General features: G+C 40.5%; 1 protein-coding gene across 1 annotated transcript in view; it reads left to right on the top strand.

Annotated features, from left to right (window-relative positions):
- ntn1a (netrin 1a) overlaps window positions 1-25,830 on the top strand; it is a 57,215-nt gene that overhangs the window by 13,119 nt on the left and 18,266 nt on the right. Inside the window, exons 3-4 of the mRNA XM_085410208.1 lie at window positions 16,870-17,058; window positions 25,363-25,512. Coding sequence (XP_085266334.1) covers window positions 16,870-17,058; window positions 25,363-25,512 — 339 coding nt within the window. The remainder of the gene's footprint in view (window positions 1-16,869; window positions 17,059-25,362; window positions 25,513-25,830) is intronic.

The following is a 25,830-nucleotide window of genomic DNA, read 5'->3' as shown; positions in this document are numbered from 1 at the left end:
AGCAGTGATGCGATGTGCCAAATCCCCCAAAAGCTGCCATCTTACCATGAATTTGGCAATCTGATCCAAGAAAGCGAAATAAACAATCTATTATAAATAAGTCAGAATCTCCAGCTTTTAAAGGGTAAAAATATCTGTTACGCACAACGATAAGAACATGATGGACACAACCACAAATAATTACAAGTAGGTGTTAGGCAAGTAAGGTGTTAGACTCCTGCATACACGGTCCTTGACACTATTAAGCGCAGCATTTTCAGTTTGTCTTTCAGGTTTTTGGACACAAAATCCCTATGAGGAAGTTAAATTGAAGATCTTTGAGAAAGAATTTTTTTGGGGGGGAAACACTCAAGTGTAAATTCTATATTTGTGTGCATGTGTTTGGCATGTGAAGCAGAATGCAGCCTTCTGGGAGGATGCTTGGGGAAAAGTTTGCGAGGTCATCTCAATTTGCCCGAGGTGATCCCAGGTTAATCCGTCACTCATTAGCTCTCACAGATAAGACAAAAGTGGGGTAAGGGGCTGCAAATCCATATGCTCTCTCACTCTCTTCCCTTTTTGTCTCTCCTCTTCATTTAGCTATTTTCAACAAGAACGAGCCCCTCTCTGTCCCTCATGGTCTTTAGTAAAAAGAAAAAAAAGAAGAAACCGAGCACATGTAATAGAATAAAGCCATGGTCTTGCCTTCTTTACCTAAGACCTTTTCCTCCTTATTAAACCCTTGCCAGCCTCGGGGACAATACAGCCAATTAATGAAGGTTGGTGTCCAACTGAGTGCAGAAAGAACTGAAGCACTGGCCCCTGCTGATTGAGCTCCTCCTTATGGAGGTCCACTATGGAGTCGGAAGGGTGGTGGGGAAGAGGGGTGACCACAGTAAAAAAGTGATGGAGAGTGGGAACAAGGAAAAGAGAGCAGCTTAAAGACAGAAAGAGACTCGTGACTGAATATGTTAACAGTCGTTTTCATTTATACAGCTTCTACTGCTGCCGGGTCTTGGTTGAGAGCGTCGTCTCTAGTGGTAATGCTGAATGCATGTGTGGGTTGCAGGGGCTCCCCGGCAGCTGTGGGGACCCCCACGCCAGCTGAACAAGTCATCAGGTTCCTGCGTGAGTCTCGTCACTGGTTTTAATAACAAAGGGACCCTCTCACTGGAGGACAAAGCAAACAAATGGGGCTAATTACGGGGGGCTGATAAGGAAATTATGAGGAAATTGAGTCATGAGATGATCGTTCGTGGCAAAAATTAATTTCCAAAAGGGGCCCCTCTGTGTTTTTTTCTGAAGCCTGGACCTGGAACTGGATGACACATGAAGGAAAACTTGGCCTCTCTCTCGCTTTCTCTCTCTATCTCTTACTCACTAACCTCTGGAGACACAAAAAGATACTGAAATGATTATGCATCGGGTTTCTGTAGATATCCAGATGTCTACCTGATGATAAAAAGAACCCGGAGAATGGACCTGGCTTTCTTTTTTTACCCCTTCGCCCTCTCCTTGTTTTTTTTTTTGTCATATTTGTATATTTTTATTTCTCCCTGTTTGGCAAGGACAGGTCATTGGCAGGGGATGAAAGCTGAAGTACTAGGGAGGGTCTGTAGTCTCTCAGGAAAGTCAAAAAGCTTGGGGTGAAGAAAAAGGTAGCTGGATAGAGGAAAAGAGCTTGGCCAGATGTAGCAGTGTGTCTGGGAGATGATGCAGACCTGTTCCTGTAAGCTGTGCTTAGTAATTTGTGGCTTTGTCACTGTTTTTTTCCTCACTAATCCCAATCAAATGTATGCTCCCAAAAAGGAAAATGAAATCGTACCTTAAAAGATACACACGCTTACTCAGTTTTTATTGAATATGCGAAGACCCTTCAGGGGCAAACAGGAATCAGTGTTTTGGGTCAGAAAATGATCTTTATTATCATCTTCCTTTCTGGAGTTGTATTTCGAGGCATTCAAAGCCAGGTGGGATCTTTAGTACATGAACTTCCTAATGTTCGGAGAGTGGACAACAAAAGGAAACCCTTATGTCTCCATCAAGAGGGGACATTATTCTGCCTGCTGTGCAATTTCATAAATCTATCAAAAATACTTGTTACTTTAAAACCTGTGGCTTTTGTTCTGTGACAGCCACAGTTTCATTATGTGTGAACACTGAGCGGCACGGCTTCCACTTTTAGAAAGAAAGAGAGTATTGGGTTTCTGTGCGGGATTTCCGTAGTGGTTGACGGGAAATGAAATTAACTCGGTGTCCTTAAAACAAACAAGGTCAATGAAAAATAAAGAGTGGAGAGATCACAAATAAAGATACAGAGAAAAAAGAAACACATGAGTTAGGTTTAAGGAAAAGAATAACGGGCTCGTGTTTAGGCTGCTGCCATGGCCGGTGACCTCATCGGAAATGACACCTCTCTTGCCAGCACAGGGGATTTTGTATTTTACACGGTCTCGGTCACAGTACAATAGGCAAGTTGTGAGCGTGTTGGTCGGCGAGATCGGGATGTCCGGCCATAATGATTTTACAAATGATGGTATCATCGACTTGATCTGTATGAAATGCCAACATACCAACGGAAGGATTTTTCACCATCGCTGCTGAAATGCTGTTGGGCTTCATAAATCAGCTGCAAGACGTTAAGACAAAAAAGCTGCACTGAGAGGTCAAACTATTTTCTGAAGCCATTTCCATTAGATTAAGTTTAAGTGGCCTATTTGATAATTATAGTCAATTTTCCTGGCCCACAATCATCTTGTAGCTGAGTCGCCCTCCTGCCAGTGCAAATATAAAAGAATATCAACAGTCTCAAAATCACAATGGGGTAATATTATTCTTGACATAAATTACACAAGCACTTACATTTCACTGGGGGTTATAGTGTTCTTTGGATTGAAATGTGGAGGGGAACAAAAGCCTTTTTTTCTCAGACCTTTATACTGAAAGTTTGTGATCCTCTTTTTTTAACCGTCTCCTCCTCCACTCAGACATTAGCTGTGTTTTGTAAATTTATTTAGCATGTACGCATACTGTTAAAATTTTCTGTATTTGATTATATTGTAAATATAAGTCCATACCTTATATTTAGCATTGTATGGGAGGCATCATTCTGAGAATCGTCATTCAGAGTGCAAGAACGTTTAGCTGAACCAAAAGATGGCAGGAGTTCTGACTATTGCAGCTGCACAACATCATTTAACTTCCTTTAACCTTTCTTATTAGAGGGAGCATCAATAACTCCTCAATTTTAGAAAATACCGCTTACTTGTTGTTTGAGTTCCTCTCCGCTTAAATGAAAAAAGTGGCGCAATACTCAGTTTACTCCCTGTAAGTCATCCGTTTGCTTGCTCTGGCAAATGCCAGTTCCCCCCTTTCACTAATTACCTTCTACCAATGACTAAATTAAAATGAGGTTTTGGATTTCTGAATCAGAAAGTTGGTTTTTTTTACCTCCGACTCCACTTCCCAAATGTGTCCTTCCTGTCTGAGTCAGAAGTGCCACAACTGGTTATGGAAGATATGAAATGCTTCAGTTTTTGTTAGAAAACAATTTCCTGTTGGAAAAACTTAAAGAGCTTCGGTTCTAGCAGTGCAGTTAAACAAGTGGAAGTATGTAAATGTGTTTGTGTACAAGCACACGTTCATGCCTGCGTGCACAAGGGCCTGTTCCCCAGTTTTCTATGCCAGAGAAGTGCAGTGGTTCTGGAAACAGTACAGTAAAAATATCAGTAAAAATATCTGTGTCCCATCAGTGTCAGAACCAATCGGCGTGGACCAAACCAGCTGACAAACTGCTTTAACGCAGAACCCATCTGCCATATCTGCAGAAGCGTGACTCACTACTAACGAACATCGCAGTAAAGTGGCAGTGTGCATCCGTAAAAAATGTTTTTTTACTTTACTGACAAAAAATGCACTCGTATCTATTTATGAACACAGTGCTATTGTCCAGTGTTGCTTAGATTGATCATTGTTTTTTGAGCTGGATATAAAATAAATCTGAATTTTAATGAATGCAATTATTTTAAAATGCACTGTCATAACAAAAAGATGTATAAATGCTAAAATGATCGGCAAATGAGCAAAGATTTGGTGATGAAAGGACAATAAAGTACAAAAAAATGTAGCAGTTTCTTAATTAAAAACATAATCCACAGGGATACAGTTAGCAGAGACACAGAAGTTAAGTATTATAACGTTTATTATAACCTTTTTTTAAGTTAAAAAAAATTACTTTTAATTCCTCAAACTTACCACAATACATATTATTCTTTTAGGTCTATTGTTTGCCGTTATTGCAAATAATAGCCTTTTATATAAGTTATATCATGTCATTCCTGTGGCTGTATACATTAACATAATTATAGAGGCTGAAACTGGACAGAGCTCATTTTACTTGTTATAAAGATCCAGTCAGGGAGATGGAAAATCTGGAATGACTTTGAGCTGCAGTGGAAAATAATACTAAATCTGTTGGATTTGGATTCATAGCATCATATTCTTGAAGGTCCTCTATTGTTATGACTCACAATAGCAGAGTTTCAAATTGAGATCTGAATTCTTTTCTGACACAAGTGATGCATATGCATGCACACGCACTTGACACATTGTGATCCATTTGATCCTCTTCTTCTCTTCTAATAATTCAAAACTATTTGGCCTCCTTGCTTGCCTGCATTTACTGTAACTGTTCATGCACTCACATAGTTTCAGAAGGCAATCATATTCATATTAAGCACACAATTAAAATGTGTTCTGTACTAATAAGTCTGAAAGATTGTAGGGGATTGTATTCTGCTACAAAATTGCAGATCGTTGCTAATGACTGTTCATTTATCATATCCTCCAGCATGTAGGTAGCTTTGAAGTTGAGTTTGTCAGTCACCGGTGTTCCCCGTCCATCACAGACTCGCACAAGCTGCAGATTGTTAGTCATGCTTCTCCAGGCCCGATAATAGGCACAGGTCATCTTATTCACATTGCTTCTCTATCATTTATCCAGTTTTTCTGCCACAGGCTAGAAAAATCTGTTTCTTTATGAGATCATCTCTCCACATTCAGCTCTGCTTTCTTCTGTTTCTTCCAAGAAAAACACCTGAGCTGGGGTAAAAGTAATGCTTGTTGCTGGCTTCACAGTCCATTTGTGACCCACAGTCGACCAAGCAAAGTATATGGCTGAAGTGAAGCCAGGCAGCTACAGCGACAAATTATTTTCCACCGGCACATTGATGGGTTAAAGAATTAGAACGACGTTGAGGAATTCAGGTTAAAGTTCAAATTGTGTCATTTTGAAGATGGATGAGAGCTGAGGACAATAAATGTATCACAGAAGTGAAGGAGCTGGCTTTCCGTGACTATCCCACTCATTCCCTCCTCCGGAGAGGAGACTGTGATTTAGTTGATGGCAAGAAATCAAAAATGTACAGTGTGTGTATGCAAACATAGAAACGCTCAGGAAAAATCTTCAGGTACACTTCTTTCATCAACCTGTCTGCATGCTGCTGCCCACCTTCAAGCCTAGGTGTAATAAAAACTGGCCATACTTACAGAGATGAATAGTAGCCCTAACTTCTGATTTGCTTTTGCTAAGGCTGTTTCTATGATTAGAAATTAGAAACTTTGACAGGCTCAAGATTACTGCTTAGCTTATATACTGTATGCAAACAATCACAACCTGCTCGAAATGCACCGACCCATGTCTTTGCAAATTTGTAACTCTCTCCTTGCAAAGGTACATAGATAGACAGTTTGAATTCTACTGTAACTGCAGATTGTTAAATATACTGCTATTTCCCATAGCAGTTTGTCAGTGAAATTATTCTTCAGGTTTTAGCCAGCCAGCTTGTGTGTATGCGGTGTCCTTTTCCACTGCAACTAAAATATGTTAGTTAACAAGACAGCTTGGAGAAGTCCTGCAAAATGTTTTTTAAAAAAAACTACTACTGCAAACTGCAAAAGCAGGTTATGAAATTGCTAAGACAATTTTCTTTCATACTCCAACCTGGTCTTTAGCCGAAACCTGCCCCCTGACCGTGCTATGTGTTAGTAACTGACAGGTTTTAAAAGAGGTCAGACAGCCAAGCAGCGGAGCTCCAATTTATTCTGAGGTTCAACAGGAGGGACAAACACAAAGGGATGAGAGGAATGGGGAACAGGAGGCAACGGTGTTTTACTTTAAGATTTATTTCTTTTACATTCCATCTCTCCACTCCTCTACTCCCTTTCTGTTACTAGAGCACTAGAGGATTTCCTCTCCTCTCCATCTCCTCTGTTTGACCACTGAACTAAAGTCATTTTCATGGCTTATAAATTTTATAGAGAAATTTGTCACTAATGACATCTGCAGCAGAGAATGCCTGGTTTTCCCCACGGGAAAGGGAAGCAAGGTGAGGAGGGGAGATTGCACAGTTCAAGTGGTAGCCTAGTAATGCTGACTTCGCAAAGGAATGCGTGTGTGTGTGTGTGTTGTGTGTGTGTGTAGGTGAAAGTTTGCCCCCCTGCTTAGTATGGTCATGCCACTGCAATTGCTAATTAGCATATAATAAATAGTTGAGCAGAGCTTCCATTTAGCGTTGATTTCCATTTCTATGCAAATATTAAAGCAAAAATGTCCATTTTGGCTTAAATTTACCAAATAAACACTTGCTCCTAAGTCAGGGAGAATGACAGGTCCTTAAAGTGCTCGTGTAAAATCTCCAGACAGCTGTAGAGTGGACCTTCTGGTGATATTTTTGCCAACTGTTGCTTCCAAAGTCAATAATGAACTTTTAGTGTCAACAAAGGATGACGTTAAAAAGGCAGAAGGATCCAGGAAACCACTTGTATCAATAATTCCCATCATATTTTTAAATGTTTACCCAGCAGAAAGAAATCTAAATCTAGCTTATCCCTACCCCAGCACTCATCCACTTACCCTTAAGCAAGGCGGAGCCGGTGCAAAATGGGAGTGCCTTCCAAATGAAGGTAGTGAACGTCACCCTGGGGCTCTGCTTCACATGCTGTAAATAAAAAATGCATTTAAAGGGGGAAAAAATAACCGAATAAGAAAGAAAGAGAAAGAGTGGGGACAGTGGAACAAACGCTCTCTGTGTTTTCGGCCTAAAGAGCCAAACCAGCTTATATAATCTGCAAAGCATCTAACTTCAAACACCATTTATTTTACTCATCTAACAGTCACCAATCAATGTTGGCCAAATGTATTGTGTTATAAGATGATGGGTTTAAAATCTTTAGTTGACATTGTTGGAAGACAAAGATGACTTTAATTGCAGAGGTTGTGGGATTAGTATGAATCACAGCTATGGAGGAGCGTGAGTTAGCCTTGTGTAAACTCTGTCTTATTGTCTAACACTGACAGCACCAGCCCATCCCCGTCAGCCTCAGGGCCAGCAACGCACAAGACGACCTGCCAGGAGTTATATGAACCCAAAACACTATGGATCTGCTAGTCCCATAGAAACCAAACTCACTAAGTAAACAGACTGGAGGTGATGTTTGACATGAGCAGGGAGAGCCTTTGTTTTGGGAAGATTTGGAGATCTGTCTCGCCTGTTTCCTATGCCTTAGTGGAGTTTGTAGATGTGTGATGCTTCTAGCAAAGGAGACAGGGCTGGGTAATGGCTGGATGTAAAACAACAGAGAGCAAGACTGTGGAGAAAGGTTATTATGCTTGGCTTTGACAGCCAGGTGACAAGGAGCTGTACTATGGTTTCAAACCATTGCACAACTGATTTACAGCTAATACTTGAGAAGGAGCTAAGTCTCAAACAGTTCACACTGTGATTATCAGATCAGAGAGTGACGGCGGAAAGAAACATCAGGCACTTGTTTCAATAATCCACGCTTACTTTGTAAGGGAAACATTGCTTCATCAGTCAAACACAATACATTTATACACTATTCCCACTCATGGCCTTTCAATAAAAACTCAACAGCACTCTTAAGTGAGCCCAGCGATTTTGGTCTTCCTGATACAGGAACTGTAAATCCAGTTAGTTCCAATCATCATCACACTCAGGAGAAATCTTTTGCTATCGTGCCACTACATCCGTTCACACATGGGGCTCCTGAATATAGAGGTCATATGGCTCTGCCAATGTTATCAGTTCAGGTTCCTTAAAGACTTAATGTCTACAAGAAACATACAGAACACATTCACTGTTTAAGCTATCTAAGCAACAGTTCGGTACTGTTGGACTATATTGTGATATCACACAGCAGATTGTTGTCTGGACTCAGCCAAAGTTTATGTAGATACTGCTTTCAGCATCGCATTACTCCTAAAGCTGTCAGCCCCTTATGCTATTAAGACAGCTGCTCTTAGTGGGTATTGTTCAGCTGGGAGCTATGGAGACCTGACAGGGCCCAAGAATCTTTATTCATCCTAAAAGGCCTTTCACCACTATAGTGCTGAATAGGACCTGCCAATGTCATCCTCCACCCATGGCATTTTTATGGCATAGCTGACATATACACAACGCACTCTCGTCAGCCCCTCTGTGGCTCAACCCAGGGTCCTTTTATTCCCGCACTGTATATCAGCTGTTGTTTTCCCATAGACACAAACTGAAGGAGATCTTTTCCAGGCAACGCCACTTTATCTGGGAATTACGCAAACACTCACTTGGAGACACACATTTTACCGGCGATGGACGCAAAAATAAAGACAGACTGGAAGAGAGAATCTCTCTCATGGAAGCGTGCGCGCTTACACTTGCGCATGCACGCATACCTTCTCACACACGCTTTCTGCTCCACGCACACCGCTCAGACAAAAGATCCTTGATTACTCAGCAAATGGATGCACCACTGATCACAGGGTAGCCCTTTTACAAACTGGTCTATTATGCAGTCTCAGCGTGGGGTGGAAGTGTTGCAGGGGCCTGAGGCAGTGTGGCTTTGGAGGGTGAAAAGCTGTGTGTGTGTGTGTACGTGTGTGTGTGTTGATGTGAAAGTGCGTGCACACCCATCGAGGCTGAGAAGTGCTCCCATGCTGCGCTGCCTAACGAGAGGGCAGGTCAGCCATTAAATGGGCACTAATGCGGGAAATTGGAGGCCATTAGGCCTTTCTTTGTTGTTGTGGTTCTGTGTGGCTAGTTAGACTCTTGAAAAAGGAAAGGCCTTATTAGCCTCCCCATGCAGACAGCGAGTGAATATATGGGCCATTTAGCTCAGCATGCAGCGGGCTGGCCTAGCGCTGCTGTACGCTGCTATAGAGCGTAAGGCCACGTGTACACAAATGAAATGAAATGCATTTAAAATTGTGGGGATTTTTTTTTCAGTTGCATTTGTTTCATTTGTATTTTGTATTTAAACATCAGTAGAAAGAAATATGTTCTGTAACTGTTTTCTCTTCAGTGCAAACATAACTGACTTGAGTATTCGTCCACTTTGACGTAAGTTTAAAGTAAAGCCACAGTTTTAAGACAATTTAAAAAGAAAAATCAGTGATAGTGCCATGTCTGTGTTTTATTTTTGTTCCTTTTTCTTTAAAAAAAAAATACAACAGGTAATAAGCTTTATTTGTGATACAGAGTGCAGAGGGGAACTTAACAGGAGAGAACGTAGTTACTGGAATTATTAAAGTATACAACATACAAAATATCAGACACGATGGTTTGTAACTACATTTCTATTAAAGAAGTCTGTTTAATAAAATAAGCCCAAGTTTACCATTAAAGTCAAGAAAATAAAAACTTTATCTTCTTATATTATATTTCTATAACTGACTTTTAATAATATAAATAATGAATAATAATAATAAACTTTATTTATGAAGCACACTTAAAAACCAAGGGTATGCCAAGGTGCTTAACAAGTAACATAGAGAATAGAAGGGCGATAATAGAAATAGGACCAAAGCAAGTACTAGGTATGCAAGCAGGTAGCTGTCACTGATACATAGGAAAGCAACAGGTACAGAGCAAACAAGAAATTAAATGAGCATAAAAGTGCATAATATAAAATCATAAAAGAAATATTAACTAGAGGGAAAGGCAAGATTGAATAAGTGGGTTTTTAGTCGTGATTTGAACAGTGCAATGGAATCAGATGCACGGAGGTCGAGAGGAAGGGTATTCCACAGTACTGGGGCAGCCAGAGCAAACGCACGGTCACCCCGGGACTTCAGCCGGGATCTGGGTTGGGTCAGAAGTAGTTGAGTGGCAGATCTGAGTGTTCTAGCAGGAGTATGTGGTTTGAGAAGTTCACTAAGATAACTTGGCGCTAATTTATTAATAGTTTTGAATGTAAGGAGTAATATTTTAAATTGAATACGGTACTTTATGGGCAGCCAATGCAAGCTAGCTAGAACAGGAGTAATGGGGCAAAATTTCCTGGTACCAGTCAAGAGGCGGGCTGCTGCATTTTGGACTGTTTGCAGTCTAAGAAGAAGAGAAGAGGGAAGACCGTAGTACAAAGAGTTACAGTAATCCAACCTGGAGGTCACAAAAGCGTGAATAAGCTTCTCCAGGTCCTCATGCGGAACATAATGCCTAGCCTTAGAGATAAGGCGCAGTTGGTGGAAGCTAGATCTCACTACAGCAGACACTTGCTTATCGAGTTTGAGCGAGCTATCCAGCAGTACACCCAAGTTACTGACATAGTCACAAGAAAAGCTAGCAAAGGAACCCAGGGCAGCACAGAGTTGGGCACGAGGGATTTTACTGTTGAACATCACAATCTCAGTCTCTTTAAAACAAGAGAATTACTCAGGAACCATTCTTTGACCTCCCGCGTGCATTCTTGAAAGTAGTGCAGGGACACAGCAAGGTCGTCAGTAAGTTCAAAATAGATCTGTACGTCATCGGGGTAACAGTGGAAGGCGATATTGTATTTTTCAAAAATTACACCTAGATCTGGGAGGAGAGCTGGATAGAGAACTGTATAGTTTTACTCTTTTTGGTAGTATTTACCTCAATCTACTGTAAATCCATAGCTTAATCCTGACCTTCACTCCACTGCTAATAGCATCATGAGGGACTCAAACGTGCCAGTTCTCACAGCTCTTTCAGCTAAGCTACATTTTATCACACAGCGACAGAACTGGTATCATGCTCTCCGTACTCGCGCCCTGAGTTGCAAAATTTACACTAAAAAAACATTAAAACTAAAAACCATATATGTTAAATGATGGAATAAAGAAAGGACAGATAAATAAACAGGTTGACTGAAAAGGGGTCTGACAAGAAGGTTACGGCTGCTTGACAGCAAATGGAATCTGTCCACTGGAAATCAGTCCACGCTGCATTTTTAATCTGCCTTTGATAAAACTGCAGGACTGATGAATATTCTGTATGACCTGATCTCAATTAGTCAAGTCTCCTCAAGTTAAGCCTGCAAGTAGCAGCAGCAACAGCAGCACACTGATCTCTTCCCATCCCTCTGTCCGCCTTATTTTTTCTTTTCTCAGGCACTTTCTTTCACTTCTCATCTATATATATTTTTTCCTTTTTGAAAAAAATTCTTTCACCCTTAGTACATGCAGTGTATGAAGCAAAGTGCTTGTTAAAAATACTGAAACTGGGCCTCCTTTGGGGACGGCAGAGATCCAGAGTTTAGTTAGGGGTTATTAGAGACACAGTGAAGAGGGCCAGAGGGCTCACAGGGGGCTAAAGTGCTGTGGCTAATTGGCTGCAATAAAGGAATTAAATTAGCCTGATATAATCTCTGCAGCGGGCGCCTCACTCTCCCATCCATAACTTCTTCCCACTCGCCTGCACGAACGCTCCATCACCCTAGTTCCATGGCATTCCCAGGGTGCTTCACACCATACATGAACATCAAACAGGTCCACACACACAAAACCATCAACTCCCTCACACATTGCACCCTTCCTTTTCATTATTAGTGCTTCCTCTCATTTAGAGAGGAGATTCTTTCTGATTTTTTTCCCAACACCTCACCCTGTAGAGATTTGCAACTCCGTGTTGCAGTGAGAAGTGTTTTGGATCATTTTCTATTTGTCATAATGGACTTTTTATCCCAGTTTTAAAACCTCAATATGAAACATAGTTGATTTCTCTTCTCTTCAGAATAGATGAAAGAATAGAATTTTCTGGTAATTTCAGAAAGAAAACCAAAAGAAAACGACAGACTTCTCATGCGTACAAGAACATAATTTACAGGTTAATACCAATATGTGTAGAAACATGTGTTTATTTTTTCAAAAAAACCCTAACCCTATTGTGGCATCATCTAAAATAATAAATATTCTTTATGGCATGATTGTTTCTGTATCCAAAGAGAACTTCAAACGCTGAGTTTAGTATGTCTGTCATCTTGGTGCCTTAAAACGCTCTCATTTAATTCTGTTTTTATTTAGTAATTCTTGCCTTTACCGTGCCCGTGCCTGGATCAACAGGCACAAGATAAAAGTGAGAACTGATGTAATGCATAGAAAACTAAATAAACACTTGAACCAGATACTGAAAACAGGATACAATTAAAGTGATTGTGTGGAAACATCTTTATAAGCTTACATGTAACCAGCAGTATTTGTAGTACGTGTTGGCTGCAGATTAAATGTAAATATTTCTGTGACTGCACATCACACATTGTTTTGTTAAACACTTATTATAGTGGGGTTTTTTTAAAGTGAAATTCTTTCATTGTTTTGGGAGAAACAGCGGCTGTCGGTGGATCAGCGATGGGTGATTCACTCTTCATAGGAAAATTCCACCATCAGGAAATTTTCATTTGTCTCCACACAAACACGGGTGGTGCTAGAGTTACCTGTCACTAACCTAATGCCTTTAAATCACACTTTGTTGCAGCAATACAAACCAGGATTCAATTCAGCTGCAAAACAATTGTGACGTCCGTGCTGAAATCCCAGACGCCGCAGCATAATAGCAGCATTGTTTTTCTTTTGACATATTTCTATAAGCACAAGGATGCCAAGTGTCATCCTTCAGCTTACAGTAACATTTTTGCGGCTGCTGTCTGTTAACAGTCAGTACAGCCATACGCATGCCTGAGCTCATTCACCTCCACTTACTTAAACTACATTTACTCAAATATACATGTAATATTTACATGTAATATTTACATGTAAACGACGAATATTTCCCATTCAATTATTATCTCTACTCTGCTGCAGTTTAGAGTTGTATTATTCTTTTAACTCTACTACATCTTTGATGGTTTTGCAGTTATGTTACAAATTAAGCAACATATTATTTAATACACGGAACCATATCTGATATAGCTCTGCCCGCTGCCCCAGTAAATCCCGTATTCATTAATGCATCTCTAAGCAAATTTAAGGGTAAATGCTTTCTGCCATAATAACCTGACCTCCACATTAAGACATATTGTATTTCTCAAAAAGAAAAAAAGCAGTACTTATACATACTAACATACTATATACTAACTTATTTTACATCTTATTATCCTTTAGTCCATCAAAAACATATTGCGGCTAAATACGGATATCCAGGTAGAATAGCATTGATTATATTAAACTAGGACACCATGTGGCTGTATTTGATTTCGGTGACATACGTGACAAGCAGTGACCCTGCCAAGCTTTTGTAGCTTGTGTGTTATAAGGGTGAAGGAGCAGGCAAACACTGTGGATCCAGAAATAGCATGGTTCTATATATGTGTATGTTTTAAGTTTGCGAGAGAAAATTGTGCATTACATGCTGCCATCATAGAGATTAATGCACACTACGGTGCAGGGCTTGTAGCACGTTATTTGAGGTCCTTAATATTTTCAGTGATACGTTTTTGTGAACTTTAGGCTTTCTTTCCTTAAACGTTTTCACACCAAAGTCAAAGAGAGAGTATAAAGGTCAGTATTTTTCCGTTCTGTCTTAGGGGTGGGTTAGAAGTTAATCTGATTACTTTTGGGTCATCCATAGGATTAAAAGTAAACTGTTCATGTGTGGACTCCCCTTGGTGTTTGTTTGAGAGTGGGGCAAAGAATAGCAGACCTCCAGCTGCTCCCCTGCTTGCATGCGGTGGTGTTGGGTTTTGCTTTGCTGAATTTGTTTAGGGTAAGAATTGGGTGAGAGAAGGAGCGAGTAGGCTGGAATAATTTTAGACCAGTGGGAATGATGGCCATATATAGATATCTATATATATGTGATGTGTGGATGGGACATTAGAAATCTATATAAATATTGTTCAAAAAAGTATAATCAGTGTTTCCTTTTCACAGTTTTCTTAGTCGCTTATTCTTCCTAATGTGTCTTTACAGTTGTGGTAATGAGCAGCCGGCAGCTTTAGTCAATTTGGAGTAAAAGTGGCAGAAATCACTTGCTTGAGTGTCTCTTTACAACAAATCATTGCTGTGACCAACATTGCTCAATTACCAGGCTTATCGTGAGTATGATGAGCTTAACCTCAACCTCCAGCTCTGTTGCTTGAAATTTCCCTCTAATTAGCAGCAGGAAGGCTGTCTAAGTACTTCTATGAGACTGAGGTCAGTTGATGGAGGCTGGGAACCACTCAGAGAAACTAATTAGCCAACTTTCCAAAACACACACAGACAGTGGAAGTGCAGGAAACAGCAGCATCGAATAAACAAATCAATTTTCTGCTAAATTCTACAGTTGAAGGTTAAAAGTTTGTAAGAGATGCAACAATTAAATGCAGCATTTTGTCATTTCAAATAGTCATGGCTCACTCTACGGGAGGTGTTGAAAGGCTGTAGGTAAGCTTAGCTTCATCCAGCTAAATCTGTTACACTTGTTTAAAAGGTATCACTTCACACTTCTTTTTACTGCTCACCTGGGGGTGGTTACAGGCGACTACAGACTTGCTATCCAGACTGAAGCAATTAGCTTGATTGAAAACAGACCAAATTTGTTCTATAAGGTAAAAGTAGTATTTACTAACACTGCTTATTAAAAAGAACAAAACAATACAATTTTTTATTTGTGTTAGATATTGTCCAAATCACTACTAGAGGCATAAAATTGGCTTTTTTCCTGTGTGTATAAAAACTCTGATGGCTAAATAACAGACATAACTTTGCAGGACTCCTGATAAACTCATGCCAGGCAGCAATTTTTAGCTTGTCTATGCTTTAATTTGAACAAAGCCTTGTTGATATAATTTTGAAAACAGTAAGTGCAGATCAACCACTTTTTCTAAGTTGAGGGTCATTGAAGAAGCGATGTGAACATGCTTACATCAGTCCCAGAGAGTATGAAGGTTTAGATGGGCATTCATCTGAGATAATCTCTTATGAAGTATGCTCTCTGGTACAAAATTGAAAATTCTCTGGGGGGGCTGTGTTCAGAAAGGGTGTGAAACTATTTTTGTAGTGTAACAAAAGCATGTCTGCAGGTCAGAGGCTGCACACTGCTCCTCCACTAGTTTCCCCCCTCTCTGTGGTGATCTCTTTTACCTTCAGGCATGCTCAGAGATAGCTTTCACCAACTATGGCTTGACGCTGGAGACACTAAAAAGACTGAGCCTACCCCCTGGCATTCAGAGTCTGGATTGATTGGCTCAAGGATTTCAACACAGAGATCATTTGAGAGATTTCAAAAAAAGCCTATAATCTAATCCATTGTGTATTTATATGTTGTAGCTAACAAAACATTTTGTCATAAAAGGTCTTTGAATGGATGCTTTATGCATTTTTATCTCTCAACACGTTTTCATCACAACATTTCAGCATAGACACCCAGTACTGGGTTGGTTCTAGCTGTGGACGAGAATCAAGACATGAACAGGTGTAAATCAAGCTCAAGACAATAATAAAACATTATGTCTGGGACACAAATATAGTTCTCAATAAGATAAGTAAGACTGGAGAACTCTGGAGCAAAGACTACTGAAACAGAGTTAAGAAAATATCTTTAATTGCTATTGAATGTCTTGGAAATATTACCATCTTCTAGTATTGTGATAATTCTTCTTCTTTTTTTTTTTTTAGATTACTTTTAAAATGGGATCAATCTGAGTAAGTCTTATGACAAAAATGATAAAGCAGGGATGGTCAACAAGCAAAAAAAAGCATGACTAATTAAACCGCTGCCATCCTGGAAGCAAAGCCACCAATAGTCACTACTGATAAGACACTAAGATATGTATGTGTGTGTTTTAGATATTGTAATTAGGTCCTTGGAGTGGAGAGAAGAAGTCTCAGAGGTCCCAGATATGTTCAGAAAAAAAAAATAAATTCAGAGATGTACACGCACTGAGCATACCAGTGAGAAATCTGGTTGAGGGAAGCCGAGGGAAGTAAGCCCTCAGCCTTCCTCCGTTATGACAGGTAGATGATAGAGCGAGCTGTCAGTGCCGAAACACGCGGATGGATGAATCAACTGTGGGACATAGTTGGATCCAGATAACCCCCTTTAGGTACACACACACTGTACCGTGTAGAACCGCACACAGTCGTGCCACAAACTGTATCAGAAGTGCTGCAGTTAATAATGCATGAATGTGTCTGTGGTGGAGGAGGACTGGTGTCTCTGACGGCCGGCCCTAATGAAGTTGGGCATGTCTGCCTCACTCTGCTGCCAGAAAGTCATGAATAAACATTAGCCGGCTAATTAAACTCAGCACTGGCAACTGTACTCATCAGTAAACAAGAGGCAGAGAGGGGTCTTGCACATACTTGCAGGGGATTTGCATGTAATAGAGAAATGGTAATACAAGCCTTTCACTTTCTAACTAGTACAGTATGGACTCTGGAGAGGACCTTTAGCAAAGGAAAAAAGCTGTGCAGAATATTTGATCAAGTGAGGTAGACTAACCCTGATCCTGACAAATAGATTAAAAAAACATTCTTAATACACAAAATATACTGACACATTAATAATAATGAAAATGGAAACTGTGCATTAGATATGATGTATTGATGTGTTCAGTAAAACATCTAATTGCATTAATTTAAACTGTTTGCATTCTGTTGTGTTTCCCCCACAGCCTGCAACTGCAACCTTCACGCCCGAAGGTGTCGTTTCAACATGGAGCTCTACAAACTGTCGGGGAGGAAGAGCGGAGGAGTCTGCCTCAACTGTCGCCACAACACGGCAGGTCGCCACTGCCACTATTGCAAGGAGGGCTACTACAGAGACCTGTCGAAGCCCATCTCACACAGAAAAGCCTGCAAAGGTACAGGGCTCTGTTTGTCTTCTCTTTTGTAAGTGACCGGGGCTCGGATTGATCCATTTCACTCAAGAGTCCCTCGGCTTTCATACGGCGTATACTGAACATACAAGCCAATGTTAACATTATGATGTGCGCTGCATTTTTCAAGAGTGGATTTTATATAAAGGCAGGAACAAGAGGATTTGTGGTCTTCACATTCCTAAGCCTGTCTCACCCTCATCTTCCTCTGTCAGCGAAGATGAGTTGGGGGTCTTTTGGGATTGTGGAGGTCGCGACGGTGGTGGTGGTATGGGCGGGTCGGGCTGGGTGTTCCCTCGTCGACGCTGAGTTATTTGGCTTAGTTGGCGCTGGGGTGAGGGGATGACAGGACAAGAAAAACAAACAGAGCTGAGGTGTGAAGTGATCCTCGGTGCGAGTCAAAGACTAATGAGAACCCAGGGAGGCTGGTTCAAGGGCTGCAAAACGAATTGAAAAGAGAGCAGGAAACAAAGCAAAAAAGTCAAGACCAGAAGGATGGCAGGAGAATGAAAGATGGGAGGGAGGGAGGACTGATGGGTTAGAAGAAGAGGACGAGAGGAAGGGGACACACCCCTACGCAGGTGTGCTCACTACTCACTGCTGGATGAATCGCATGCCATTGGCCCTCACCGTAGCTAATAAGGGTCAAAGACAGAGAGGTGGTGGAGGCGGAGAAAGAAGTGACGGTGACTGAAAAGAGAGAGAGTATGTTTTCTCACTTCTGCTATAGCTGCAGGGAAAGATAACAGGAACTGAATCCCTGTGCAAACAGGCCCAGAGACACCTCAGATTTACTCTGTATGGATAAAGCATCTACACTGATGCAAGCATACCTGTTGGAGGGTTTCAGAGCGCTCTAAAAGCGAGCGAAGACTGCAGACAGTTTGAGCCAGAGTTTTCTTATATCATTCAACAGGAATTTAAAAAAAGTAACCACCCATTTGTTAGTTTAAGAGGGAGCATGTCTATAAAGCATCAAACATCTTTAAAAAACATGTTTAGATGAAACAATGGCGTGTTAAGTTGTGTTGTAGTCAGCTGCACACATTACGAACGCAAACGACACCACTGATGAAAGATATTTGTCCTCAGCGTCTGCTCGTTTCTCTGTATTGACCATAAAACCTTGGAGAACGTGCACTTTTCCGTGTTGACATGCTTCATGCTGCTGCAACGAAAACATTTACTGACCTAATGCAAAAGAACGTCACAGATGTTTCACTCAGTCACATTAAATTCCTGTCATTCAGCAACCGCATCGAGCACATTTTCTTCCCCGCGCAAAGACAAATTAATAACAAAGAGCTCTAGAAATGTTGGAAGTAATTCCCCGCCTCGAGTCACTCGTGACCAATATTCCTCAAGTGATTTTAACACCTTCCATGGCTTCGGGCCCATTCTCCAGTCGGCCAGGAATGCAAACACGCATTCATCACGACAGGACGTTTTGTGTCGTTTAACCCCAATCTACTGCTGTGTCTACCAGGCTGGCTTATTCGGGAGATTTCACCTCTTTTTTTGTTGTTTTTACATCTCTTCTCGTGTGTCTAAGACTTGATTCTTTCAGCATCTCATAACTCACATTCATTGGTGCTAGTTCCTCACACTGGAAAACTAGTTTCCTCGTGGTCCTGCTGTGCAAATATAAAATGTAAACCCACTCTTATAATTTATAGTAGAGGCAGCATTAGCTACAGATAGTAGTGCGATCTTTCCTATTTTACCATATTTGCTAAAACCATAAACTATATCAATGTTTCATATGATTACAGATAACTTTTATTACTTTTTAATTTCTTGCACTGGTGATTTCTCCGTGTGCTCAGGTGCCGCTTATATGAGAAATTATATGTGTTTGGCTGGAAAAAAAAGGATAAAACACGAAAATGATGTTGTAGTTACCATCCTGGTAAAGTTAAAGCAATATGAGTATTAAAAAAACAAATCCCCAGTTAATGTCACAATAAAAGGTTGGGTTATTTTATTTTATTTTTTTACCATCAATAGCAAGCGCTTTAGCTGAAAGAGAAAAAAATAATCTGTTTTCACTGATGTGGAAATGTGTTCTCATACAATGATGACTAATTTGATGTTGCCAAACTTTGGATAAATGAGTCATGAAGTTAAGTCAAAACAGCGAGTCAAAAGCTGTGAAAAATGCACGTAGTGTGGACCTCTGACATCTGGAGTAAAGTGATGTATAGCATGTGCATCTGGGTATGTGGGGCTGGCTCTGCATTCTGTAGCCGAGTAAAGCTTTCCTGATAACTAGTGATTCGGATTCAGAGAAACTCTGCTCCCCCCATCTTCACCTGTGTCTTCTGCTTCTATAGACTCTGTGCACCTTCTCTTCCTGTTTAACTGTACATTAGAAACCCTTTTATATTTAAATTCTATATTAAATAAATGAATGAACTGACTAAATCAGTTCTAATAACAGAAGATGAAATGTGAGACGCTGTTCTCAGTTTGTCAAAAGAATTTCCTGCTTTTGTCAGTTTGATTTTATTGCATGACCTCAATTCCAAAAGAGTTTGAATACTTTGTAAAATATAATATTAGAATGCAGTGACTTGTTAAAGTCTTTAACCCTGGCAAACTTTGTCTATTTAAGATCCTCTTTTATACCCAGTCATGTTACCAACCAGTTAACCTAATTAGAAATGTCCTTCCATCTGTTTCTTCCTAAAAAAAACAACAACAACATTTTACTTTTATTCCCAGTCCCAACTTTTCGAGATGTATTGTTACCATTAAATTCAAAATGAGTCGATATTTTTCATGAAAAAGTAAAATGTCTCAATTTTAGGTCAAAACATTCTGTTGTTGTTGTTGTTGTTTTTTTGTTTTTTTTTAAATTTACATTTTACACAGCATCCCAACATTTTTGGACTTGGATTTGTAATTGAATATCTTTGTATTTTGAAACAAAACAAGCAGTCTGCAACCTCCCTCCAAACTAAGAATGATGGAAAGAACATTTTTCACTTTATTGGCGTTTCAAAAAGCACCTTAATTCCATTCAGTTTTATTTATATCTTAATTATGAATGATTAATTGAAAAAAAGTCATTAAAAGATTAACCGATCATGGAATTATTATTATTTATATTAATTACCAGTCAAATCAGCATTAGTGTTGTCATGCACGCACTTATTTCATGCAAAACCCAACACTGTGATAAATGAAGTCTGCGAAACCGCTGAACAATTAAATCATATGATCTATAATAATGTTATTGTTACAGGATAATGACAGTCCCAGAGGCTCATAGCAGGAGTGGAGTCATGTCATATACTCATTACATCAGTGTTCTGAAACTAGTGAATACTAAATCATCTCGCCCACACTAGGGATTGATTTCTTCTCGGCTCCTTCACGTGCACCGCTGCCTCTCACCGAAGTGACGTGTAAACAGATTTCATCATTGTTTATAAAATTGTCAACTTACCCAAACGGTTTTGTTCAATTTGATCCATGAAATTTGCCAGGGTTTATGCACCTCCCACCTCTCCCAGCATAGTGTAATTACAAGCAAACACTGTCCAAGTTCTACAGAGGTATTTGGTTACATCAAATTAGACTTATAATAAGGGGATCTGTGGTAATTACCCCAAGCTGACAAACGATACGAAGCATGAACTCGTTCTTTTGCCAATTAAAACATTTTTTTTCCAAACTATATTTGGAAACTTACTCATGAAGACTTTAAAGATATGTGTCACTGTGTTACATGCCCTCTTTGTCTGTCGCTCTCTCTTTGCTAATGAACTTTGCAAAGTTACCGCACTCCGCTTTCCCCCCCTCTCTCAGACACCTTCGTATGCTTTCAAAGTTCTGCCCTGCCAAATTCTCTCAGGTTTACCACATCATAACTCAAGATAATTCAATGGAACTCAAACCGCAGAACTAATTTCTGTCTGCTCCTCAAGCAGTGTAGGCTCTGCACCGAAGTGACAGCAATTAAGCGGTCTGGTTATTTATTGAACTCAAAGAGAGAGAGCCCTTTGCCGTGTGGCCTTTGGAAAAGAATGAGTGCTGCAGGAGCACGGGCATGTCGAGGAGAACTCCAGTTTGCTTTTATATGTGTAATACAATCCTCTCAGAAAGCAGCCCGTTTCCATAGGAGGTCATCTGGAGTGAAAAAAAGGGCAGAGGCACATCTATTACAAAGTTAGCCCTGCCTGGTGGCCACATACACAGGATGAAATTTATTACTTTACCCCTCATTGAGAAAGAGTGTAAACTCAGAAGGATTTTCAGTCAGCTCTTGTTTGTATCTTTAACCCTTTGATGCCTCTAAATAACACATACTGAGTGTATTTCAGTTTAGCTTAAAGGGATAATGATCAGATTTGAAAAGACGACAAGAAGCAGCAGTCTGTGTGGTCTTTGATGCTTTAATAAAGATAATACATAAAACTCTATGGCAATATGTCTGTTTAAAGTTTAAGTAGCTGATCCATTTTTTTATTTATGACTTCTATACTTATTTCAAAAGTTAGTCCTGTCTTTTAAAATTATGTTATACAGTAGCAGAATATGGTTACATTTTGTTTCCAGGCTCCGAGTGCTTCACTACCCTCAAAATATGTCATATAGAGAACCTGGGGACTAATGTGTAGCCTATAGGTGAGTTGTGAAGGGTGGAGGGGTCAAAATAGCTAGCAGCAATGCCTTGCTACCATGGAAATTTGGCATTTAACATACACCAGCTTGAGGGTGTGTTTAGCAATACAGTGTTTGGAGAGTAAGGCATGTCTTGTGTTTGTCAAGCAGTGCAGAGTGAGTGAACTGTCCAATCTAGTTCACAAGCTTTGCTCTGTGGGCTAAATACTACAATATCTAAAGAAATACAAGAGAAGTCCACAGCAAATAAAAAAAGACCTGCTCTTGATTAGTTCTCCTCATAGAACATCAAAACATGTACCAAATTAATCTCGAGCTTGGCACTGGTTCTGCGATGGATGGATTAAGTTCAAACCTTCAGAGCCTTTAAATGTGAACATCAACCATCATGTAATTACATTGGTCAGTTGGATGATGAGGAACATATTCTGCGTACAGGGGACAATTAGGCTTTGACGGAGGGATAGTCTGTTTCAATCAGAATAGCACCCTTCGACCCTCCTTCCTTCGCATATGTCTTCGATTGATACAGTTGAATTTTTTCCTCATTGACCACACATAAAAATGTTTTCTACGAGGGTTTTGAAAAATATTGCTTTTCATTACTTCGCTTTTAACTTTTAAAAATTTATTTTTTATTCTTTACAGGGGTGTGCTGATATCAATTAGCAGAACACACATGTCTTTAATGTGTTGCGCATTAAACATCATTCACAAAATAAGCTCTTGAAGAACATTTTCGGCTCTCGCGGTGGCCAAAACATGACTCCTCGGGCCATTGCAGCCCTATTATTATTATTAATTATTAAAAAATACAAGAAGCAAGAATGCACCCTCTATTAGGTACACATGCCATTTAGAAGGCTGTTTATAGTAAAACAACTGAATAACACACATCTTTCTTTTGCTCTTCAAAAATACTTGTGGAGCAGAAACCTAATTATAATAGAACACAGACTCAGGAAGCTTGGCTTTAATCCAGGGCCAACAAATTATTCTTACTGGCACAGTGTGCACAAACCCAATGAGGGAGTGGAGTTCAGACTTCAAACACCAGCTTTATGGTAAACGATAGGCAGAACTCAAAATTCTTGCATTGTGCAATCTCAGACTTGGGCCCGACCGCTTGCCTTTGAAAAAGTCTTCTTCCCTCTTCATTAACTGCGGACGTTTTTCATTCTTTAAAACGCAACTCCCAGCGGCAAAGGCTCCCTTTAGTGTCAGGAATTCCTTTTTCATCTAGACACATGGCAGTAATGCATAGCTAACCCCCCAGGTTACAGGTTTTCTGTTATTAGAAAATGGTCGCAGGTTCTCTTATAAACATAATCCAGGTCTTATTTTAGATGTCTCTCAGTTTTTTTCTTTCTTGGAAGTGTTGAGAAAGAAGGGCCTCTTGCCCTCTGGTCCCCATATCTCCCCAAGCCATCTGGAGTATCCCTGAAACACAGCACAAGGCCACTTAACCGTTTAAGTGGACACACACTTAAACCAGAAACTCTCACTTGCACCTCTGGAGTTAGTCAGTCTTCTAGTCGACAGGTGTGTCACTGAGTCGGACAATTTGTCACTGGACAGGATAGCGAGTCAGTCGGCTCTCGAGCTGATGAAGAAGACCAGATGTGGAGGAGAAGGAGGAGGAGGCTGAGTGTTTGCCACCTGTACACCATGTGCCGTGCACCTTGATTTACTAGCAGGCTTGAGGCTCTGAGCTGAAATTATGGGCACACGCTCTTAAAAGCATAACCTGAGCTCTCTGAAGCTCCAAGCAGAAACTCGCTTTGCCTCCTCTGCATCGGACTCCTCTGACGTTCTCGTAAATTTACAGGCATGAAGACGTGCCGGGGCAGCCTGCACAGTCTTTATTGGGCTTCCTGAAACCATGTGTTTGGGTCTATGTGTGTGTGTATTGTTCCTCTGAGGGAACAGCTAAGCAATGAAAGCAGTGACAGATTGGTCTGATAAAGGTACTAATAGGTACACACACAATGAGGGGGGCTTTCTGAGTCTGATAAGAAGGCTCAACAGTCCAAGTACGCTTTCTAGCTCTCTGGCTCTCACACAACACACAAACACACATGCATGCACACACACCAAAAACAGATAAGAGCAGCACAGAAGCTGGAACACAGGAAACAAGCAACAGAGATAAAACAGAGTGTGATACAGAGAAGAGAAGAGGCACCCCACTGACACATAGACCTTATCACAAAAACACTTACTTCAGCTGGAGAACAGAGTTGTCCCGTAGTCGTGTGGCTGATTTTTTGGAATATCTCACAAATCAACAATTGTGTTATTTCCAAGAGTGAGAAGTCAGTTATAAAGAAAACTTTTACAGTTACATTAATGCTTTAGAGCAGTGTTTTCCCCAAGAACAACTGTAACGTAGATCTCCCCGAGAGCTCGTCAGGTATACAACCCATCTCTAAATAAAAACCACATCCCTGCTCATGATCAAAGTAAAGATAAAGAAATCACAAGATCTCAATGCATTGTAACTGACACCACACCATTCAATCTTTTCATATAACCACCCAAAAGAAAAAAAAACATTAGTGGAACTGACCAATCTGTGTGGTTAAAAAAAACCCGACACACATTATTTAACCTGCACCTGTGAAGATTTTAACGGTGACATTTGACACAGTCGGGAAAAAAAATCTTAAGGGAAGGGAGATGAGTGAGCGGAGTTGGCCCGACTCGGAGAGATAGCGCAGCGAGGTTTCCAGGAAATAAGCAGAAAATCGAATCTTTCCACAGTGAAGAATATGGCGCTGTGAGTTTGTTGACAAACTGTGTTTTTGGCTTTGCAGGTGTTTCAAGTAAAAATGTGAAAATGGTGATAGATTAGGTCTGGTCTGGATTAGCTTGTCAAGAATTGCAGTATAAAAGACCTATTAATTCTCTTAACTCCCCCTCCATGTCAGAATCACTACTATTTAGACCAAAAGCAGATGAAAACACAAAACAACCCCTCTAAGACAACTATTACTCAACACCAAACACGACCGGTTTGGCTGTGAAATAAATTAAGGGTTTGGATTAGAAGGGGAGGGGGGGGGGGGGGGGGGGGGGCTTTGGAAAATGATTACATTCCTGAAGCATATGGTTCGATAGACCCCCCAGTGTGGGAGGAAGTATGACAGACGTTTTAGGCTCACCTTCAAAGCCTGAGAATAATCAGAAACAGGCAATTAGGATTATCCTCCATTATTTTATCATTTGGTAAACATGCACAAACTTTCCTCTTCACTTCACGTCTCCAGCTCAAATAGAAATTCAGCCTCACTCACTTGCAGAGGTACATATATAAACAGACATATCTGTGATCTGTGTTAGGGCGGCATTTAAATGATGGCTACAACACACAGAGTGCCAAAATGTCAGGAAGTGTCTGTAGACTTGGAGGATGTGTTGCTCCTTCACTCACGATTCAACTCGGTCGGGTCCACGTTGGACGTGTGTAAGTTCTGTCTCTCTGTGCACGCCTCCACCTGTCTCTCACCACTCTATTGTTGTTGACACACTGCTGCTGTGTACCCACCTGCACTCTCTATAGATATAGTATATGTTTGTGTCTCCCCACATGTGTGTGTGTGTGTGTGTGTGTGTGTGACCACTCACTGTGCCTCTCTTTCTTCCTCTGTTTCCTCACAGCATGTGATTGCCATCCCGTGGGTGCTGCTGGCAAAACCTGTAACCAAACCACAGGACAATGTCCCTGTAAAGACGGCGTGACTGGTATCACGTGCAACCGCTGTGCTAAAGGCTACCAGCAGAGCCGCTCGCCCATTGCCCCCTGCATAAGTACGTTGAACCAGTCTTTACCACATCTGCCTCACTGTAGCACAACATGGCCTGGCAAAAGGTCAGGTGTGATGACAGGCATATGTACATATTCAAATAGCACACACAAACATGTGATACAAACCCATCATACACTGTTTTACACTTTTCTTCAGAAGAGTGCATCTCTCTCAACTTCTAATCTTTTTTTAGGTCCAGAATTTTCCTAGTTTAAAAAAACACACCATTAAAAGTGAACCCCAAGGTTATGGCTGCACACACTTGTTGGCTCCATTAATCTGAATAAAGAGCTGTGTCAGCTTCTCTAAGCTACCACAA

This window comes from Rhamphochromis longiceps, linkage group LG6 (genome assembly GCF_057381845.1).
Source record: "Rhamphochromis longiceps isolate RC_006_pf linkage group LG6, R_longiceps_female_GT1.1, whole genome shotgun sequence".
In the NCBI taxonomy this organism is placed as follows: domain Eukaryota; kingdom Metazoa; phylum Chordata; class Actinopteri; order Cichliformes; family Cichlidae; genus Rhamphochromis; species Rhamphochromis longiceps.
Note: the sequence above shows the minus strand (reverse complement) of the source record. Positions and strands in the feature narration are given on the sequence as shown.